This window comes from Arvicola amphibius, chromosome 7 (genome assembly GCF_903992535.2).
Source record: "Arvicola amphibius chromosome 7, mArvAmp1.2, whole genome shotgun sequence".
Taxonomy (NCBI): domain Eukaryota; kingdom Metazoa; phylum Chordata; class Mammalia; order Rodentia; family Cricetidae; genus Arvicola; species Arvicola amphibius.
Window position 1 is genome coordinate 53,481,657 of NC_052053.1, and position 15,744 is coordinate 53,497,400.

The 15,744-nt window shown below is 42.6% G+C and overlaps 1 protein-coding gene across 1 annotated transcript; it reads right to left on the reverse strand.

Moving 5' to 3' along the window:
- Window positions 1-1,745: 1,745 nt before the first annotated feature.
- Window positions 1,746-15,239, reverse strand: LOC119819757 (N-acetyllactosaminide alpha-1,3-galactosyltransferase-like 1). The gene is made up of 4 exons (XM_042055394.1): window positions 15,187-15,239; window positions 8,821-8,868; window positions 2,759-2,896; window positions 1,746-2,403 (listed from the first exon to the last, which is right to left on the reverse strand). Exons 1-4 carry the CDS (start codon window positions 15,237-15,239, stop codon window positions 1,746-1,748), a joined length of 897 nt encoding a protein of 298 aa, XP_041911328.1.
- Between the last annotated feature and the right edge of the window lie 505 nt (window positions 15,240-15,744).

The window sequence follows — 15,744 nt, forward strand, 5'->3', positions numbered from 1 at the left end:
CATGTGTGTATGTGTGTGTGCGCATTTGTGTATATGTGTGTGTCCATTCTTTTGGTTACATCTCATTAGGGATTACTTGCTAATATGTATTCTTTTTACATGATTTTAGAGAATGATATACCACAGTCATACTTTTGGTTTTGAAGAATTAGTTTATTAAGTATATAAAAATCCACAAAATAAAACAATAAATATAAAGGGTGGATGGATTGATAGGAAAGCAAGCACCATCAAATTGGGTTTTCAAAACATGCAGCAGAAATCAACTGGGAAGCCCTGTTAAGGCAGCAAGATGCAGTTCCCGAGAGAGTCTGGCAGAGTCAAAGTTCCCCTCGGGTGAGACTTCCAAGTAAAAGAAGAAACAGCAGCAGATAACCTCATCCAAGTGCTTGATTTTACTATAAGAGGAGGCCCAAAACAGCCCACGGTAACAGCTGCAGAAGCCTGATCTCTGGCTGTGGTCACAGCTATTGCTGATAAGCTTTGTGTGCCCCGTTGTGGTTTTCTTTCTTTCTTTTTCCATAATAAAGCTTGCTTCTGGTTTCATAGACTTTGGTGGTCTATCCTCTTATCATTGTACAACCCTCAGACCCATCATAATCTTCAGTTCTTGTAAGTGTAGTGAGATAGTGTCTTACTACGTCTACAGCCGCACCGCGACCCAGTCAAGATGACGGCACTGCCCACGCCTATAGCCGCACCGTGACGCAGTCGAGATGACTGCACTCTACGCGTACAGCTGCACCGTGATGTAGTCGATATGAAAGCACTGCCCACGCCTACAGCCGAACCGTGACGCAGTCGAGATGACGGCACTGCCCACGCCTACAGCCGCACCGTGAAGCAGTCGAGATGACAGCACTGTCCCCAGAGATGGCTTCTTCCCTTTCTGAGTCATTACATTTTAGTCATGTCTTTTTTTGAATTTTTAAGAAGTTTTAAACTTGTGAAAGAAATATTCTTGGATAATCTTATCTGCTTTGTTAGACTATAGGCTCCTTGGGGACCATGTAAAGTTTATTCTATCACACTTTTGTATCTTTAAAAACCATGAACTCCAGGCTTAAGATTTCTCAGTGGTTAGAGCACTTACCACTCCGACAGAGGACCCACATGGCGGCTCACCACTGACCCTTAAGTAGTTCCAGGGAAACCCGAAGCGTTCTTCTGGCCTCAGAAGGCATTAGGCAGTCACATAGCTCACAGATGTACACACAGGCAAGACATCCATATACATAGAATAATATATAAAAATTTCAAATAAACAAACTCAGAATCACTAGCAATAGAAGCAAGATCTATGGTAGGATGTCTTCAGTTCAGTTTACTTAACCCTACGCAGACTGAATACCGACCAAGGAGAGATCAGCCATAAGGAATACACATCACAACAACAGCAACAGCAGGACCAAGACAAGCAAAGTGATGAATATTAAGCTTCCTTTATGTGTATCTATTTGACATGTGTATGATTTTTTTCATAAAAATCTATTTTTTTTCAAAAAAAAGTCTACACCGCCAAAAATGATTCTCATGGTTTTTATAGCACATATATAAAACATTACATCATGTATGTAATACTTGTCCATTTATTTTTACTCAGATGAAATAGAATTATAATTTCAAAGACAGATAATTTACCCTGGAAGATTATGCATTTTTGTAAGTGTCCCAAGTTTTCTATTTGAAGAATTCTTGTTATTTATTTGTGAATTCATAAACTCTATGACACAACATCAAGTAATTCATGGGCGCCATGCTATCTTAATGCACTTGATTTGAGGAGGAGTTTTAAGTTTTGGATTCCAGTTGTACTCTGGTGATAACACCTTAGTGGGTTTATTGATTAAAAAATATTTATTTAGGTGGCTTTCGTATGTGCTGTCAAGTTTATTTGTGCTGTCATCTGTAATTCCCTTTAGATACTCTTTAATGAAAGCTAAAACATTATTGGGTGTGCCACCAATAATGGCACTGTGGTAATAGAAGTCTCCCTTCCCAAAGGGGATAAAAGCTGCTGACTTAACTCTTCTCTCATACGGGAAATCTCTGGGGTTTTTAAAATACCACCATGAATGGAGTTGAGCTACAGATTTGCCCAGAGTTTCAACTCCAAAATCTTTTTTGAAGATTTGGTTCACAGCCATAGTGAAGAGAAAGTTGACCTCATATTGGATGTCCTGTATGATTTTATTTCTCATGTTCTTCATGCTTCGGAGAGTATGGTCTTGATTGGAGTCTTCATCAGGCAGCCTCAACGTTTTAAATGACCTAAGAGGACCCAGCTCTATGTACGGTATATCGTAGATGTTATCAGTTGAGATGTAAAAAATCACGTTGTAGCCAACCATGAAGTACTTATCAGCAGATTTTAGGAAGTATCTCAGGTACTGTCTTGTAAAGCTATGCAAAATGAAGAGAAAGACAATTTCACTGGAGTTCACCAGGAGATACGTGCCACAGATACCAAGAAGATAAAGAGAGACCGGTTGTCCCTGTACCTTCATCTGTATTGGTTAGTGAAAGAAAATATAGTAAGCTTGGGAACCTGAGAAAAGACAGCTTGTTATGAAGAAAGGGAAAGAGGGTTGCTAATGGGGAAGAAACAGCAGCAACAACAAACCCACTATCCACAGCTACACAGGGCAGTCAGAAGTAATGACAGGTTCGTAGGAAGTAGTGCTTAAGATAGAGACAGTCCGTGGCTGCTCATCCTTTTTACTCCAAAATGTGGAGGGCAAATACCAGTAGTGCGTACTTTCCAGTGGCAAGGACAGCCAAGCCTATGGTAATGTTCAGTCTCTTATAATACTCGTCTAGAACTTGTCTATCATAAGTTCCTTCCCATATGACCGGAGCGAGCCAACCAGTTGTTGCTGTAACATCAGGACGTTTTCTGTTGAACAAAAAAGAACAAAATTCCCATCTGAAATGATGAGAGCGATAATAGCTAATGTTTGTAAAGTACTTACTATGCTTTTACCTCCTGGTTTTCCCCTTTCCTCCCCCCCACCAGGAAGGTCTAGAGTATTCTCCCTGTGGAACTGGGGAGATGGCTCAGTGAAGTGCCATGAAAGCGTGAGGACCTGGATGTGGGTCCCTAGAACCTATGTCAAAAAATCTGGGCATGGTGCACACCTAGAGGTAGAGACAGGGGGATCACCCAGCCTCGCCCTCAGCGACTTCCATGTTCAGTGAGAAGCTGTCTAATAAAATAAAGTAGAAACAGACTGCAGAAGGTGTTGTGGAATGTTAGTTGAAGGTGTGTTACATTTGTTTATGCTGTGGAACATTTGTTTAATGATGCAAGGATGTATTGCATTTCTTAGGTTGCATTTGTTTAACCCTGTGGAGCTGTGTTACTTTGCCTGCCTAAAACACCTGATTCATCTAATAAAGAGCTGAATGGTCAATAGCAAGGCAGGAGAGAGAAATAGGCAGGGCTGGCATGCAGAGAGAATATAGGAGGAAAGATCTAGGCTCGAGAGAGGAGGGAGGAGCTAGAAAAGGAGGAGAGGAGGATGTCAGGGGCCACACAGCTACACAATCAGCCACAGGGTGAGAAGGAAAGAAAGGTGTATAGAGTAAAGGTAAAAAGCCCAGGGGCAAAATGTAGTTAAAAAGAAACAGTATAATTTAAGCTAGAAAAGCTGGCTAGAAACAAGCCAAGCTAAGGCTAGGCATTCATAAGTAAGAATAAGTCTCTGTGTATTTGGGAACTGGGTGGTGGGCCCTCAAAGAGTAAAAAAAAAACAAAAACAAAAGCCAAAAACAACTAGAAGCAGACAATTCAGTACCAATCTCTGTCTTCTGATGCACCGGCATACACAAGTGCACACATGCAAAAACCTGTGCACACACACATGCACACTCTTCCCTGTTCCCTTTTCAACTTTTCCTTTATGCTATAGGCACACAGATACGCTATAGAAGAGAATGAGACTACTGGAACAAAGAGAAAAGCATTTGTAGTAATTAAAATAGCCTGCTGGAGCCAAGGCACTAAATTAAAGCACATTAAGATACACAACTTAGAAGGCATTGAATACAAAGAGATCGTAAATTTAAGTATAAATCTACATCTACACAAAGATACAATCTGGCAATCCTTACTTGCATATTAATAATAGTTACAAAAATCCCATAACAAAAAATTCTTTAAAAGGACACCATTACCATTTTAAGGCTATTTTAACTTATGCATTTATTTAGAGAGTTATTTTAAGTCTTCTGATACCAAAAATTTATAGGCATACACTTATATTCAGATCAAACTTGAAAATATACTTTAAAACTAACCTACTGAGGTGGTTCACTTCAGTTGGTGGAGTTCGTGCCTAGCATGTGCTTGGGTTAGATCACCGCTTGGCAGATGGAGGCAAGGGGATCAGGAGTTCAGGGTCATCCTTAGCTACATGGTGAGTTCGAGGCCAGTGTGGGCTACATGAGATTCTGTTGAACAACAAAGCAAAACAAATAAAAAACTGATTGAAGGCATTTTTGTCACAGTGATGAGACGTAAGTTAAGTAGACATCTACACAGATAAAATCTGTACTGGACATGGGTTACACTGCCCACTGTGGTTTTGTTTGTACTGGACACGGGTTACACTGCCCACTGTGGTTTTGTCTGTACTGGACATGGGTTACACTGCCCACTGTGGTTTTGTTTTATCTTTGGTTTCATCTCATTTTGTTTTCTGGTAGTGTTGGTGTTTAAACCCAGGACTCCATGCATACGAGGCAAGTGTTCTACCACGGCATTTCCAAAGTACACCACTACTATTTTAAAGATTCTTTAACTTAAGTATTTATTTATATAGTATATATAAATATAACCCATTTGAGAAGATGAAAATATTTCAAGATTGTTTTTCTCAATAAATCAGATTATTATTATTGTTGTTGTTATTATTATTAGTTAGAATGAAAAGGGAAGATTCTCTTAAAGACCCATCCTTAGCATGGGTGATAGCTCAGTGGGAATGTCTTGTGGTACAAACACGAGGTCCTGCATTTCAACCCTCAGGACCCATGCGGAGAACTGGACACCGGCTGAAGGGAAGGCTCAAGAGTGCTGCTCTTGCAGAGGACACTGGACGAGTTTCCGGCACCCACATATGGTAGCTCCCAATCATCTGTAGCTCCAGTTCCAGGCGCACACACAAACTCATGCAGGCAAACTCATGTGGTGTGTGCGTGGGTGTTTTAAGCTGGGCATTGTGGTGCATGCCTTTACCCAGCAGCAAGGTGAGAATCAGGAGGACCCTGAGGGTGGAAGGGGTAGCCAGGCTAGCCAAGTTCAGCGAGAGAACCTATCTCAAAAAGGTGATACAGGAGGACATCCAGTGTCTCTCCATTCCTGTGGCTGGGGCCACTCTGTGCACACATTTACTAAGGTAGCACCAGGGTTGACTAGCCTATATGCACGTGCCTACCTATGACCGTGTGTGTGTGTGTGTGTGTGTGCGCGCGCGCGCGCACACACACACACACACATAAATTCAGGGGGGGAGGCTCTTGCAGAAGACTCAAATTTGGAACCCATGTGGAGCTGCTGAGGATTGCCTGTAACTCCATCTCCAGAGGATCCAACAGGCCGCCTATTCTTCTGCAAGCATGCACACTCACACACACACACACACACACACACACACACACACACACACATGTGCACGTGCACACATACACAATTAAAATGATGTCTTAACATTTAAAAAATGACATTACTTAACAAAACATAAAACAAAAAGGAAAAGGTGAAACTTTCATATTTAAGAGTCCCTAAACACAAAACTTTGAGAGGGGATGCTGGCCAGAGTTGTGCTGTTCAAGGCAGCTTGGTGGCTTGTGAGCGACACAACAGCTCTCTGCATGCCATCAAGACACCTGCGCTAGTCAACCCTGGTGCTGCCTTAGTGAATGTGTGCAGAGTGGCCCCAGCCACAGCAATGGAGATAATGCATGGCTAAACAGTGTGACCACCCCTTAGTAAGGACAACAAAGTGGGCACTGAGTGTCCAATGTCATACACATCACCTAACTGAAAGGCAGCGGATTTTATGGGGAAGTGTGGTGATAGTTGGCTCATTCCCATCACAACCTCTGTCCTTACTGTGTCTGTCCAGAAGTAGCTAGCCTACCAGAGAGTGGGAGAGTTAACAGAAGTCTTCCTTTCAGTGCAAGCTGAGAGCTAATTCGCTCTGAGGTTGAGGTATTGCCCCTAGAGTGCTCTCGATGGGTGAGCCGTTCTTTCAGATGCCATGTTTCCCACAGCTGAAGTACACAGTCCTTATGGGCAGGTGGATATAGGAAAGTGTCTGCCTCTTGGTTATGTAGGTAATTCATTTATGAAATGTGGGACTCCCTATGTTTGTAGTACTTATGATTATAGATTCCATGGGCTGGGAAATCCTAATTCACAAGGAAGGAATCCCTTCTTCAGGGAATAAAGACATGGTTCCATGAAACCACTTACAGGTTTTCAAGTTTTCTTAACTGTTGAATTAAAAGGTAAAAATATCATTAATATCCTGACTGGACAAATAATTCTCATTACCAAGAAAATACAAGCTGCTATTGCAAAAATGACAGCAAGGATAAGTGCCATCCACAGAACACAGAAAACTTCACTACTGTTCTCATTTCCAATAATAATTAATGATTCCATGGGCAACTGCGGCACCTCAACACGGCTGCGCCACCGAGGGCCTCGGAGTTGCCGGGAGAGGAGGCGTCAGGACAGTGAGCAGCAGCTGTCAGGAGAGGATGAGGAAGCCTGATTGTCATCTGCTTCTGTTTATTATCCGTCTCCCTAATGGCTGCTCCTCTTTCTCTGCTGCTTTGTAGGATGAGTACTGGTGATGGCTAATGTGACTGTGTTGTCATCATCTTGTGATGATTCAACTGATGGGACTTTATGTGTATCCTGTTTGGGGACATGAGTTTTTTTAGAGAAGAGAAACAACGCCAGTTTGTAGAGGGACAGGGTTGTGCTAGCTGTTTTCCATTTATTATGGTTTTTATCCATCCTCATCCCTTCTCTGCTCTGGTTTACCCAGAGTCCTTTGATCTGGGACTTCTAGTAGGTTCTACAAATGAGAGGACCAATGAAGGACCAGAAGGAAGGAAGGGTGAAAGGTCAGGTCCCCTATCTTCCAGTTTTCTCAGACAGCAATGTCCCTCTGTGATTGCTGCTTGGGACAGCTCCTCTTCTGGAAATCCCTGATTTCCTCCCCTTGCTCCTCTAGGCCTGGGTGTGGACACAGTCAAGAATGAAATATTTGATATTACAAAACTAATGTTAAGTAAATACATAAGTAAAACATTATTGCCGGGCTGTGGTGGCGCACGCCTTTAATCCCAGCACTTGGGAGGCAGAGGCAGGCGGATCTCTGTGAGTTCGAGACCAGCCTGGTCTACAAGAGCTAGTTCCAGGACAGGCTCCAAAGCCACAGAGAAACCCTGTCTCGAAAAACCAAAAAAAAAAAAAAAAAAAAAAAAAACCAAAAAAAACCACACTACTAGTATTTACCCAATCTACCCACTATAGATTGGAAAATAAACAGTATACTAATTCAATGTCATTGAGTAACCTAAATCGAAATTTAAATTTGTATCCTTTAGTTACTTATTTTTATTTTCTAAATGTGAGTGTTTTGTCTACATGTATATATGAGTAACACATGCACGCTTACCCTAAAAAAGAGCATGGGTTCCTGGAACTGGAGTTACATGTGGCTGTGAGCAGCATTAGGTGCTGGGGCTCCGTCCCAGGCCTCTGCCAGAGCAAGAAGCACTGATAATGCTGGGTCGTCACTCCAGTCCCCACTTAGCTGTTCTTATTCTTGTTTTCGTATGTGTGTGTGATGTGTATGCACGTTTACACGTATGTGGGTGTATGTCTGTGCATGAGCATGTAGAGGCTAGAGATTGACAAGGGTGTCTTCCTCAGTTACCTCCACCTTACGTGTTGAGTCTGTCTCTTACTTGAATCCCGCACTTACCAATTAGGCGAGATTAACTAGGCAGCTTTCTCCAGGGATCCCCATCTTCACTTTCTGAGCACAGGGGCAACTGGCTAGCCACCATACACTCCCAATATTTATGCGAATGCTGGAGAGCCAAAAGCTGGTCCTCACGCTTATGCAGCATCTACTTAACCGCACAGAACCAACTTCCCAGGCTCTGAGCTTTTAAAACAGTGAGTGACTCCACGTGAGAAATCCACAATCTTCCATCACACACACACACACACACACACACACACACACACACACATTTGTTGGCCCCTAGATGACAAATATCATAGAATGTCAGTGAAATGCATAAATGCATTACAAACATTTTATAAACATGTTTATACTATATAAGCATAGCATTACACAGTCGTTATAAGAGAATTATGGTCTCCCCAGAGTGTAAATGCCAAATGAGGGGAGTAGGGAGAATTGACACTAGCAAAACAATATATATATATACATACATGGAATGTCACGTTGAAATCTACTTATTTATATAATTAATTTGCTAATTATGGGGATAATAAATTAAAATATAGAGGAGTCAATAGTGGCATCTTTTGGTTGTACCTCAAGATGCTTTCTCCCTAATAATACCAGGAATGTTAGGCCAGATTGAATATCACAACTCCTTTACTGCATTATTTTTGAAAAGTAGACTATAAACAGATTTAAAAAATCTTAAAAGTAAAAAGTCTTAGAAACAAATGAGACTTGGTTCTAGTGTTTCGAGCACCTACAGTTTGATAACAGGATAGCATTTTCTTCAAATTGAATTTCATTATTGTTTTGTTCTTACTTTGGATTAAACCAGGTTGAGAGCTGAGGTTCTTCCAAATGATCATTCCTAGGTACAAAAAAGAGGACTCGCTTCAGGGGTCAGTTCTCTGATGTGACAAGCGAAGTTTGGTGCAAAGAAACAAATAGGAAATCTTATCAATAACATCAAATGGAGACAACTCAGTGGGTGGGCTCAGCAGCAGGGTGGGGGTAAAAACAACTCAATGGGAGGGCTCAGCTGAAGGGTGGGTGTAGAGACCACTCAGTGGGAGGGTTCAGCAGCAGGGTGGGCTCGAGGACAAAGAAAAGACCCAGCAAATTGTAAGTCACGGTAACAGAAACCACTCAGTTTGAACAACAGAGACAAAAACTAAAAGCAGAAGAGAAATGTGAAGGGATGGAGTGGGCCATAACAAAAGGCAACACTTGTGTGACTGGAGTCTCAAAAGGGGAGGAGAGGGAGCTGGAACCAAAACAGGGCGTGCTGGACAGTTTTTGTCAACTTGACACGGGCCAGAGCCATCTGAGAGGAGAGAGCCCAGGTAAGAAAATGCCTCCAGAAGATCAGGCATTTTCTTAATTAGTGATTGAAGTGGGAGGGCCCAGCTCACTGTGGGTGGTGTCATCCCTGGGCTGAAGGTCCAGCATTCTCTAAGAAAGCCTGTTGAGCAAGCCCTGGGGAGCAAGCCAGTAAGTAGCTCCCCTGGTTGCCTCTGCATCAGCTCCTCCAGGTACCTGCCCTGCTTGAGTTCCTGCCCTGACTTCCTTCAGGGATGAACAGTAATGTGGAAGTGTGAGCAAAATAAATCCTTATCTCTTCAAGTTGCTTTTAGTCACGGTGTTTCATCATAGCAATAGTAATTAAAAAAAAAAAAGACTGGAATCTTCCCAAGTACGGCAAAAGAGAAACAGATTTAAGAATCTAATTGAACTGAAAACTAAAGAAAAATATTTTTGAAAGAAGCCAGAGAGAAATGACCCTTCACCTAGCGAAGAGAAAAATCAGGAAGTCATTTTCTCATTAGGAATCACAGAGGCCAAGAGGAAATGACACAATATTTTCCAAGTTACCTATGGGAAAAAAAAAAAAGCTAGTTAATTAAAATGTCTCTGACAAACTTTGATGTGTTCATGTATGAAATGTGTATCAGTCAACAGGTGTAAACTGCTGGCAAACACAGCCCACTTGGATTTCAAGGGCACCATGCTGGGTGACAGAAGCTTTTATCAGTAGATCATATCTTTTATGATTCTATTTATAAAACTGTGGGAGCCCACGTGTGACTCAGTTTCCATCTGGAGTCATTTCTGACTTAAAAAAGTCATTTAAGTTCAAGTTAGCCTGATCTTCTTCCTCTTATAACCTTGGGGGCTGTGAGAGACTTCTGATTTAGCCCGCGGGAAAAGAACACTCCATCTAGTAGACAGTACGCTGCTGACGACAAACCTCAGGAACCTCAAGACAGAGAGCAAGGCTGCTTCCGAGCAGCAAGCACATGCTGGAGAGGAGGCCGCTCACTCAAGCACAGGAATGGTCTTGTGGTTAGACACTCAGTGACTGTCTGTGCTGTGCTTTGTTTTGCATCTGTATATAAGCAAGTTCTGACATAAACTCGGGGCTGTTGGCCGCTTCTGCATGACCAGACGATCTTCCGATTCATACTGTCTTCTATTCCTTTCCCCTGACTTTCCTTTGGGCTCGAGGATGCTTTTTCCAGGAACCCTGGCTGGCTTTGCCGGAGTGGCTCCTACAGAAAACTCTCAAAATGACAAAACACTGGAGATGGAAATGATTAGCAGTGGGACCGGGGTTAAGCAGGCGCTGGAGCAGGAGATTCATGGTGATGGGAGAGGTGGTGTGCGGATCTCTGTGCGTGATAAGAAGGCAGAAGTGTATATGCACCTTGTCTTAGTGCCCATTTCCAGATTTTGAGTACAGTCCTGTAGCTGTGACTCTGGCACTCACGGGATGAAGGTCAGGTGAAAGGTCAGGTGAAAGGAACACATGATTTCTATGAGACTGCCTGTAAGCCAGAGTTACTTTGAAATAAAGTGAAAGATCATAAAAACGGCATCCTGTTATTTTTGGAGTCGTCTTTAGCCAGAGATATTTCATCATATAATTTCGCAGGAAGGCACTCTTCCAACAACCACATTAGATTTGCCTAAATTCAGTAAAATGTGTACTGACAGAGAAGTCTGGTTTTGTTTTTGTTTTGTTTTTATATCAAGTTAACTAAATATATTTTAAGCAACATGGTCTTGAGATTATTTTTTCTATTTTTCTTTTATTGAAAATAGATTTTAGGCTGGGTGGTGGTGGTGTACACTTTTAATCTCAGCACTTGGGAGGCAGAGGCAGGCAGATCTCTGAGCTCAAGTCCACCCTGGTCTACGGAGCAAGTTCCAAGATAGCTAAGGCTACATAGAGAAACCCTGTCTCAAAAACCAATGCCAAAAAACCAAACAGACCAAAAACACCCCAAAACAGTAAATAGATTTTTCCCCATACAGTATGTTCTGATTATAGTTCCCCTCCCCCAAGTCCTCTGAGTTCCTCCCCACATCCCCTCCCATCAGGGTTTTTTTTTTTTTTTTGTCTCTGTTTAGAAAACAAACAGGCCCCTAAACAATAATAATAAGATAAAACAGAAACAAACAAACCGGAATAGCACAAGACAAGCGGACAGAAGGAAAACTAACCAAGAAAAAGCACAGGAAATACATATAGACACAGACACTTTTGCACACACAGGGATCTCAGAAAAAAATTGCAAGCCATGATATGTATGCAAAGAACCTGTAAGGTAAGAAAAGAAATCCACCCTTGGGAGAGTTGACTTCCCAGTCGTGGGCTCCTACACGGTCGTGAATGGTAGGAACCAAGCAGAGTGCTGTCACCTTCTAAAGAAGCCTAAGGCAAATGCTGGCCTGGACAGGGTTGCTTAAATTTAAGTGTGTGGCAAAGCAGCTGTTCTCTGTATAGCATCTCTGCTAGAATCTGCTTTCCCTCCCCCGTTCTTAGCATAGCTGGGGACAGACACTTACCAGCAGACATACACCTTCTGCAGGTGATCCTTTATTCTTTAAGAAAAAAAGCCAAATTAGTTTTAAATTGGAAAAAATGCTTCTAAAGGCAAAAAAAACCCTCTTTAGTTGAAAATTCCTCCTCCCATCTGTTTGTACACATTAAACACGCACTCTATGCCAGACTTAAGGTTGCAGAAATGAAATCAGTAGCAAATGCAGGCATGCTAGTAACTTGTGGGTCAGTACTATTGATGGAGGAGTGTTTATGTGTTACTTTCATTATTAATAAAGAAAACTGCCTTGGCCCTTTAAGAGAAAATTAGGTAGGTGGAGTAGACAGAACAGAATTGTGGGAACAAGGAAGTAGAGTTGGAGAGACGCTTCAGGCAGTCGCCATAGGAGTCTCCATGCTGCTGCTCTCCGAGATGGACGCAGGTTAAGATCTCTCCTGGTAAGCCACACCTCGTGGTACTACCCAGATTACTAAATATGGGTTAAAGCAAGATATGAGAATTAGCCAATAAGAGGCTGAAACTATGGGCCAGGCAGTGTTTTAAAAGAATACAGTTTCCGTGTAATTATTTCGGGTGTAAAGCTAGCCAGCGGCGGGTGGCGGGACGCAGCCCCGCCGCATCCCACTACATACTATCTTTAAAAAGATAACATTAAGACTAGATGCCTGTGGAAGAGCAGTCAGTGCTCAGTGCTCTTAATCGCTGAGCCATCTCTCCAGCCCCGACAGAGGACCAGCGTTCGATTCCCAGCACCCACATGGCAGCTCACAACTGTCTGTGACTCCACTTCCACGGGATCCAACACCCTCACATAGACATATATGAAGGCAAAAACACCAATGCATATAAAATAAATAATAAAAAAGACTAGAATCCTGGCTGTAATCTCCATTAAAATACAGTAACTGTTAGTATCCTGGCACCCCTTGGGGACTTGGCATAGTCACCCCTCTGTATGGACACAGGTGCAAAGGTGCCTTTAAGAAAGAAGCTCCGCCCACTCTTGAGCTCTTTCTTCCCACCAAGGCTAGCAGGCCTCAGCCTCCCTCTCTCCTCCTTCCTCTCTCCCTCTCTGTCTCTGTGTCTTTCCGTCCCTCCCTCCTCTCCCCTCCCAATACCCTCTTCTCAACAAACTCTACTCTCTGCAAGGTGTATTCTGTCACCCCTTCAAGGTGTATTCTGTCACCCCTTCAAGGTGTATTCTGTCACCCCTTCAAGGTGTATTCTGTCACCCCCTGCAAGGTGTATTCTGTCACCCCTTCAAGGTGTATTCTGTCACCCCCTTCAAGGTGTATTCTGTCACCCCTTCAAGGTGTATTCTGTCACCCCCTGCAAGGTGTATTCTGTCACCCCTTCAAGGTGTATTCTGTCACCCCCTGAAAGCTGTATTCTGTCACCCCTTCAAGGTGTATTCTGTCACCCCCTACAAGGTGTATTCTGTCACCCCCTGCGGCCCTCTCCCCACCCACCAACGCCCCAACTCTCACTGTATCTTAACAATAACTCGGGAGGGCAAATGAAAGCAGCTTAGGGTGCCAAAGCAATAGGGTTGACTTTAAAGACAACCATCCCCCATGCAGCTGCTTTTCACACAGCCTTGGTATCATTGTGTCCCTTAAACTATGGACAGCAGGTACGGAGGAGATGCGAATTTACGTTTTTCTGTGTGAGGGGATGTTATCACATTTCTCTAGTATGTCCTTGTTTCTCTAGCAGGCTGCTATTTTAGTCTTATCCACAATGATCGGAACTTTGTTTTTTTCTTAAAATATTTAAACTAGCAGCCATTGTGAAAGGTGTTTCTAATGTAATGGACTGAGAAGGCAGACTCACAGAGATGCAGAGACTGAACTGAATTCCAAGCTAATGTAAAGTTAACAGAGTAGGTAGGTTTGTGTCTCTTTTTCTTTTTTTTGTTTTTCAAGACAGGATTTTTCCTGTGTGGCCCTGGCTGTCCTGGAACTTACTTTGTAGACCAGGCTGGCCTCAGACTCACAGAGATCTGCCTGCCTCTGCCTCTGCCTCTGCCTCCTGAGTGCTGGGATTAAAGGTGTGCACCACCATGCCCAACTCAGAGAATGCCTTGAGAGTAAAGTATGAGAGCTGGCTCAGCAATTAAGGAGACTTTCCCAGGACCCGGGTTTTGGTTCCTGACTTTCACATGGTGGCTCACAACCTTCTGTAACTCCTGTGGCAAGGGGATCTAGATCTTTCTTCAGGCCTTCCATGCCACTGTGTGCAGGCACTCACACATACACATGAACCAAAATAAAATTTAGCAGACATAGCTTCCAATAGCCCATTCATTGCCTTATCTCTTCATGGCGTTATCTCTTCATGGCCCAGTACATAGTACCCCAATGACCTAGACTGTAACAGTCCTATAAGGCAAGAGACTTTAAGGTACTGTGGTTACTGCTCTACACCAGCTGGAACAAAGGCCTACCCAGCACCAAGAACTTGATCAGTACTTTTCTCTCTTTCTCTTTTTCTTTCTCTCTCTCCTTTTTCTCTTTCTTCCTTCCTTCCTTCCTTCCTTCCTTCCTTCCTTCCTTCCTTCCTTCCTTCCTTTTGTTTTCTTTTTCTTATTTCTTTCTTTCTCCCCCTCTTTTTCTCCCTTTCTTTCTCCCCCCCTCTCTCTTTCTCTTTGGTTTTTTTGAGAGAGGGTTTCTCTGTGTAGCATTGCTTTCCTAGAACTCACTCTGTAGATAAAGCTGGCCTTGAACTCACAGAGATCTACCTGCCTCTGCCTCCCGAGTGCTAGGATTAAAGTTATGTGCTGCCATGGCCTGGTGTGGATCAATACTTTTGAACGTTGAAAAATTATGGGAGAACTAACGTATATGTTCACCAAAGAAAAACTGTTTTTTCTTAAAGTTAAATTGGAGAGTGCTTGAATGTCCCTGGGTAAAAGCACAGCATTTTAGGTCAGCTATATCAATCATTGATGACTGAGATGCACGGGGGTTTCATGTTTACCTGGAGTGGTACTTAGATAACGCCAGCAATAAAGCAAGCAAGATTAGTGACAGCATTTCTCTTTTACAATTCATTCCCTCCTAAAAAATAAAGAACAAAAAAAGAGAAGAAAAAGATTTCAGTTAAAGGTTTAAAAAAAGTTTCTTTAGTGTCTTCCAACAAGTGGATTTGTAGAAATCTGGCCACCAACTTCAGTGTCTGATTCCTGATTGCTCTACTGTCAAACAAAGTATATCACAGAGATAGTAAAGCCAAAAATAGGTTCAAAGACCTCAGAACTAATCACCTCACAATATATTCGCTGTCTTCTAGGTATGTCCTCATAAGCAGGGAACATCTAAATAAAGGCACCGAGACCTCACTCATGCCCTGAGCCTGCACTGCCAGTGTATGCAAACTGGGCTTTGGCAGGCATCATTCAGGAATAGGTCTTGCCTTTTGGTACTGGAGCAACACAAAGGCTTAATTTTTTTGAACATTTATTTGATGAACAAAAAGTTTTAGGTGTGTAGCTTTTAACTCAGCAGCCACCAGTTACAGGAGCAGTGAGTGTGTGAATCATTCATGGTCTAAAAGGTAGAATGTGAACAAGAAAACCGTGCAGGGCATAGTATACACACACTTTTGAACACTTGGGATGCAGAGCTAGAAGGTCTTGCGAGTCTGAGGCCAGCCTGGTTGGGCTGCACAATAAGCCCCAGGACAGCCAGGACTACCTTGGAGAGGGCAGGGATTTGGGATATTTTATTTTTTTTAATATTAATCACAGTTGAAATGAAATTTTGGAAACATGGGTTGAAGAAAATATTTGACTAAAGTTTTATCTGTTTCTTTTCACCTCTTTATAATGTATCCCCTCAAATATTCAAGGTGACAAACATGACACATTCCTGTTGGAAAGTTCTTTTGTAGCTAATATA

Bases quoted from the DNA above. Each gene is read 5' to 3' on its own strand.
- LOC119819757 (XM_042055394.1), bottom strand. From the start codon at position 15,239: ATGCCTGCCAAAGCCCAGTTTGCATACACTGGCAGTGCAGGCTCAGGG. The intron at 8,869-15,186 runs GTGAGGTCTCGG...TTTTGTACCTAG, and splicing joins AGTGCAGGCTCAGGGCATGA to GAATGATCATTTGGAAGAAC. The intron at 2,897-8,820 runs GTAAGAACAAAA...TTTGTTCAACAG, and splicing joins TCAACCTGGTTTAATCCAAA to AAAACGTCCTGATGTTACAG.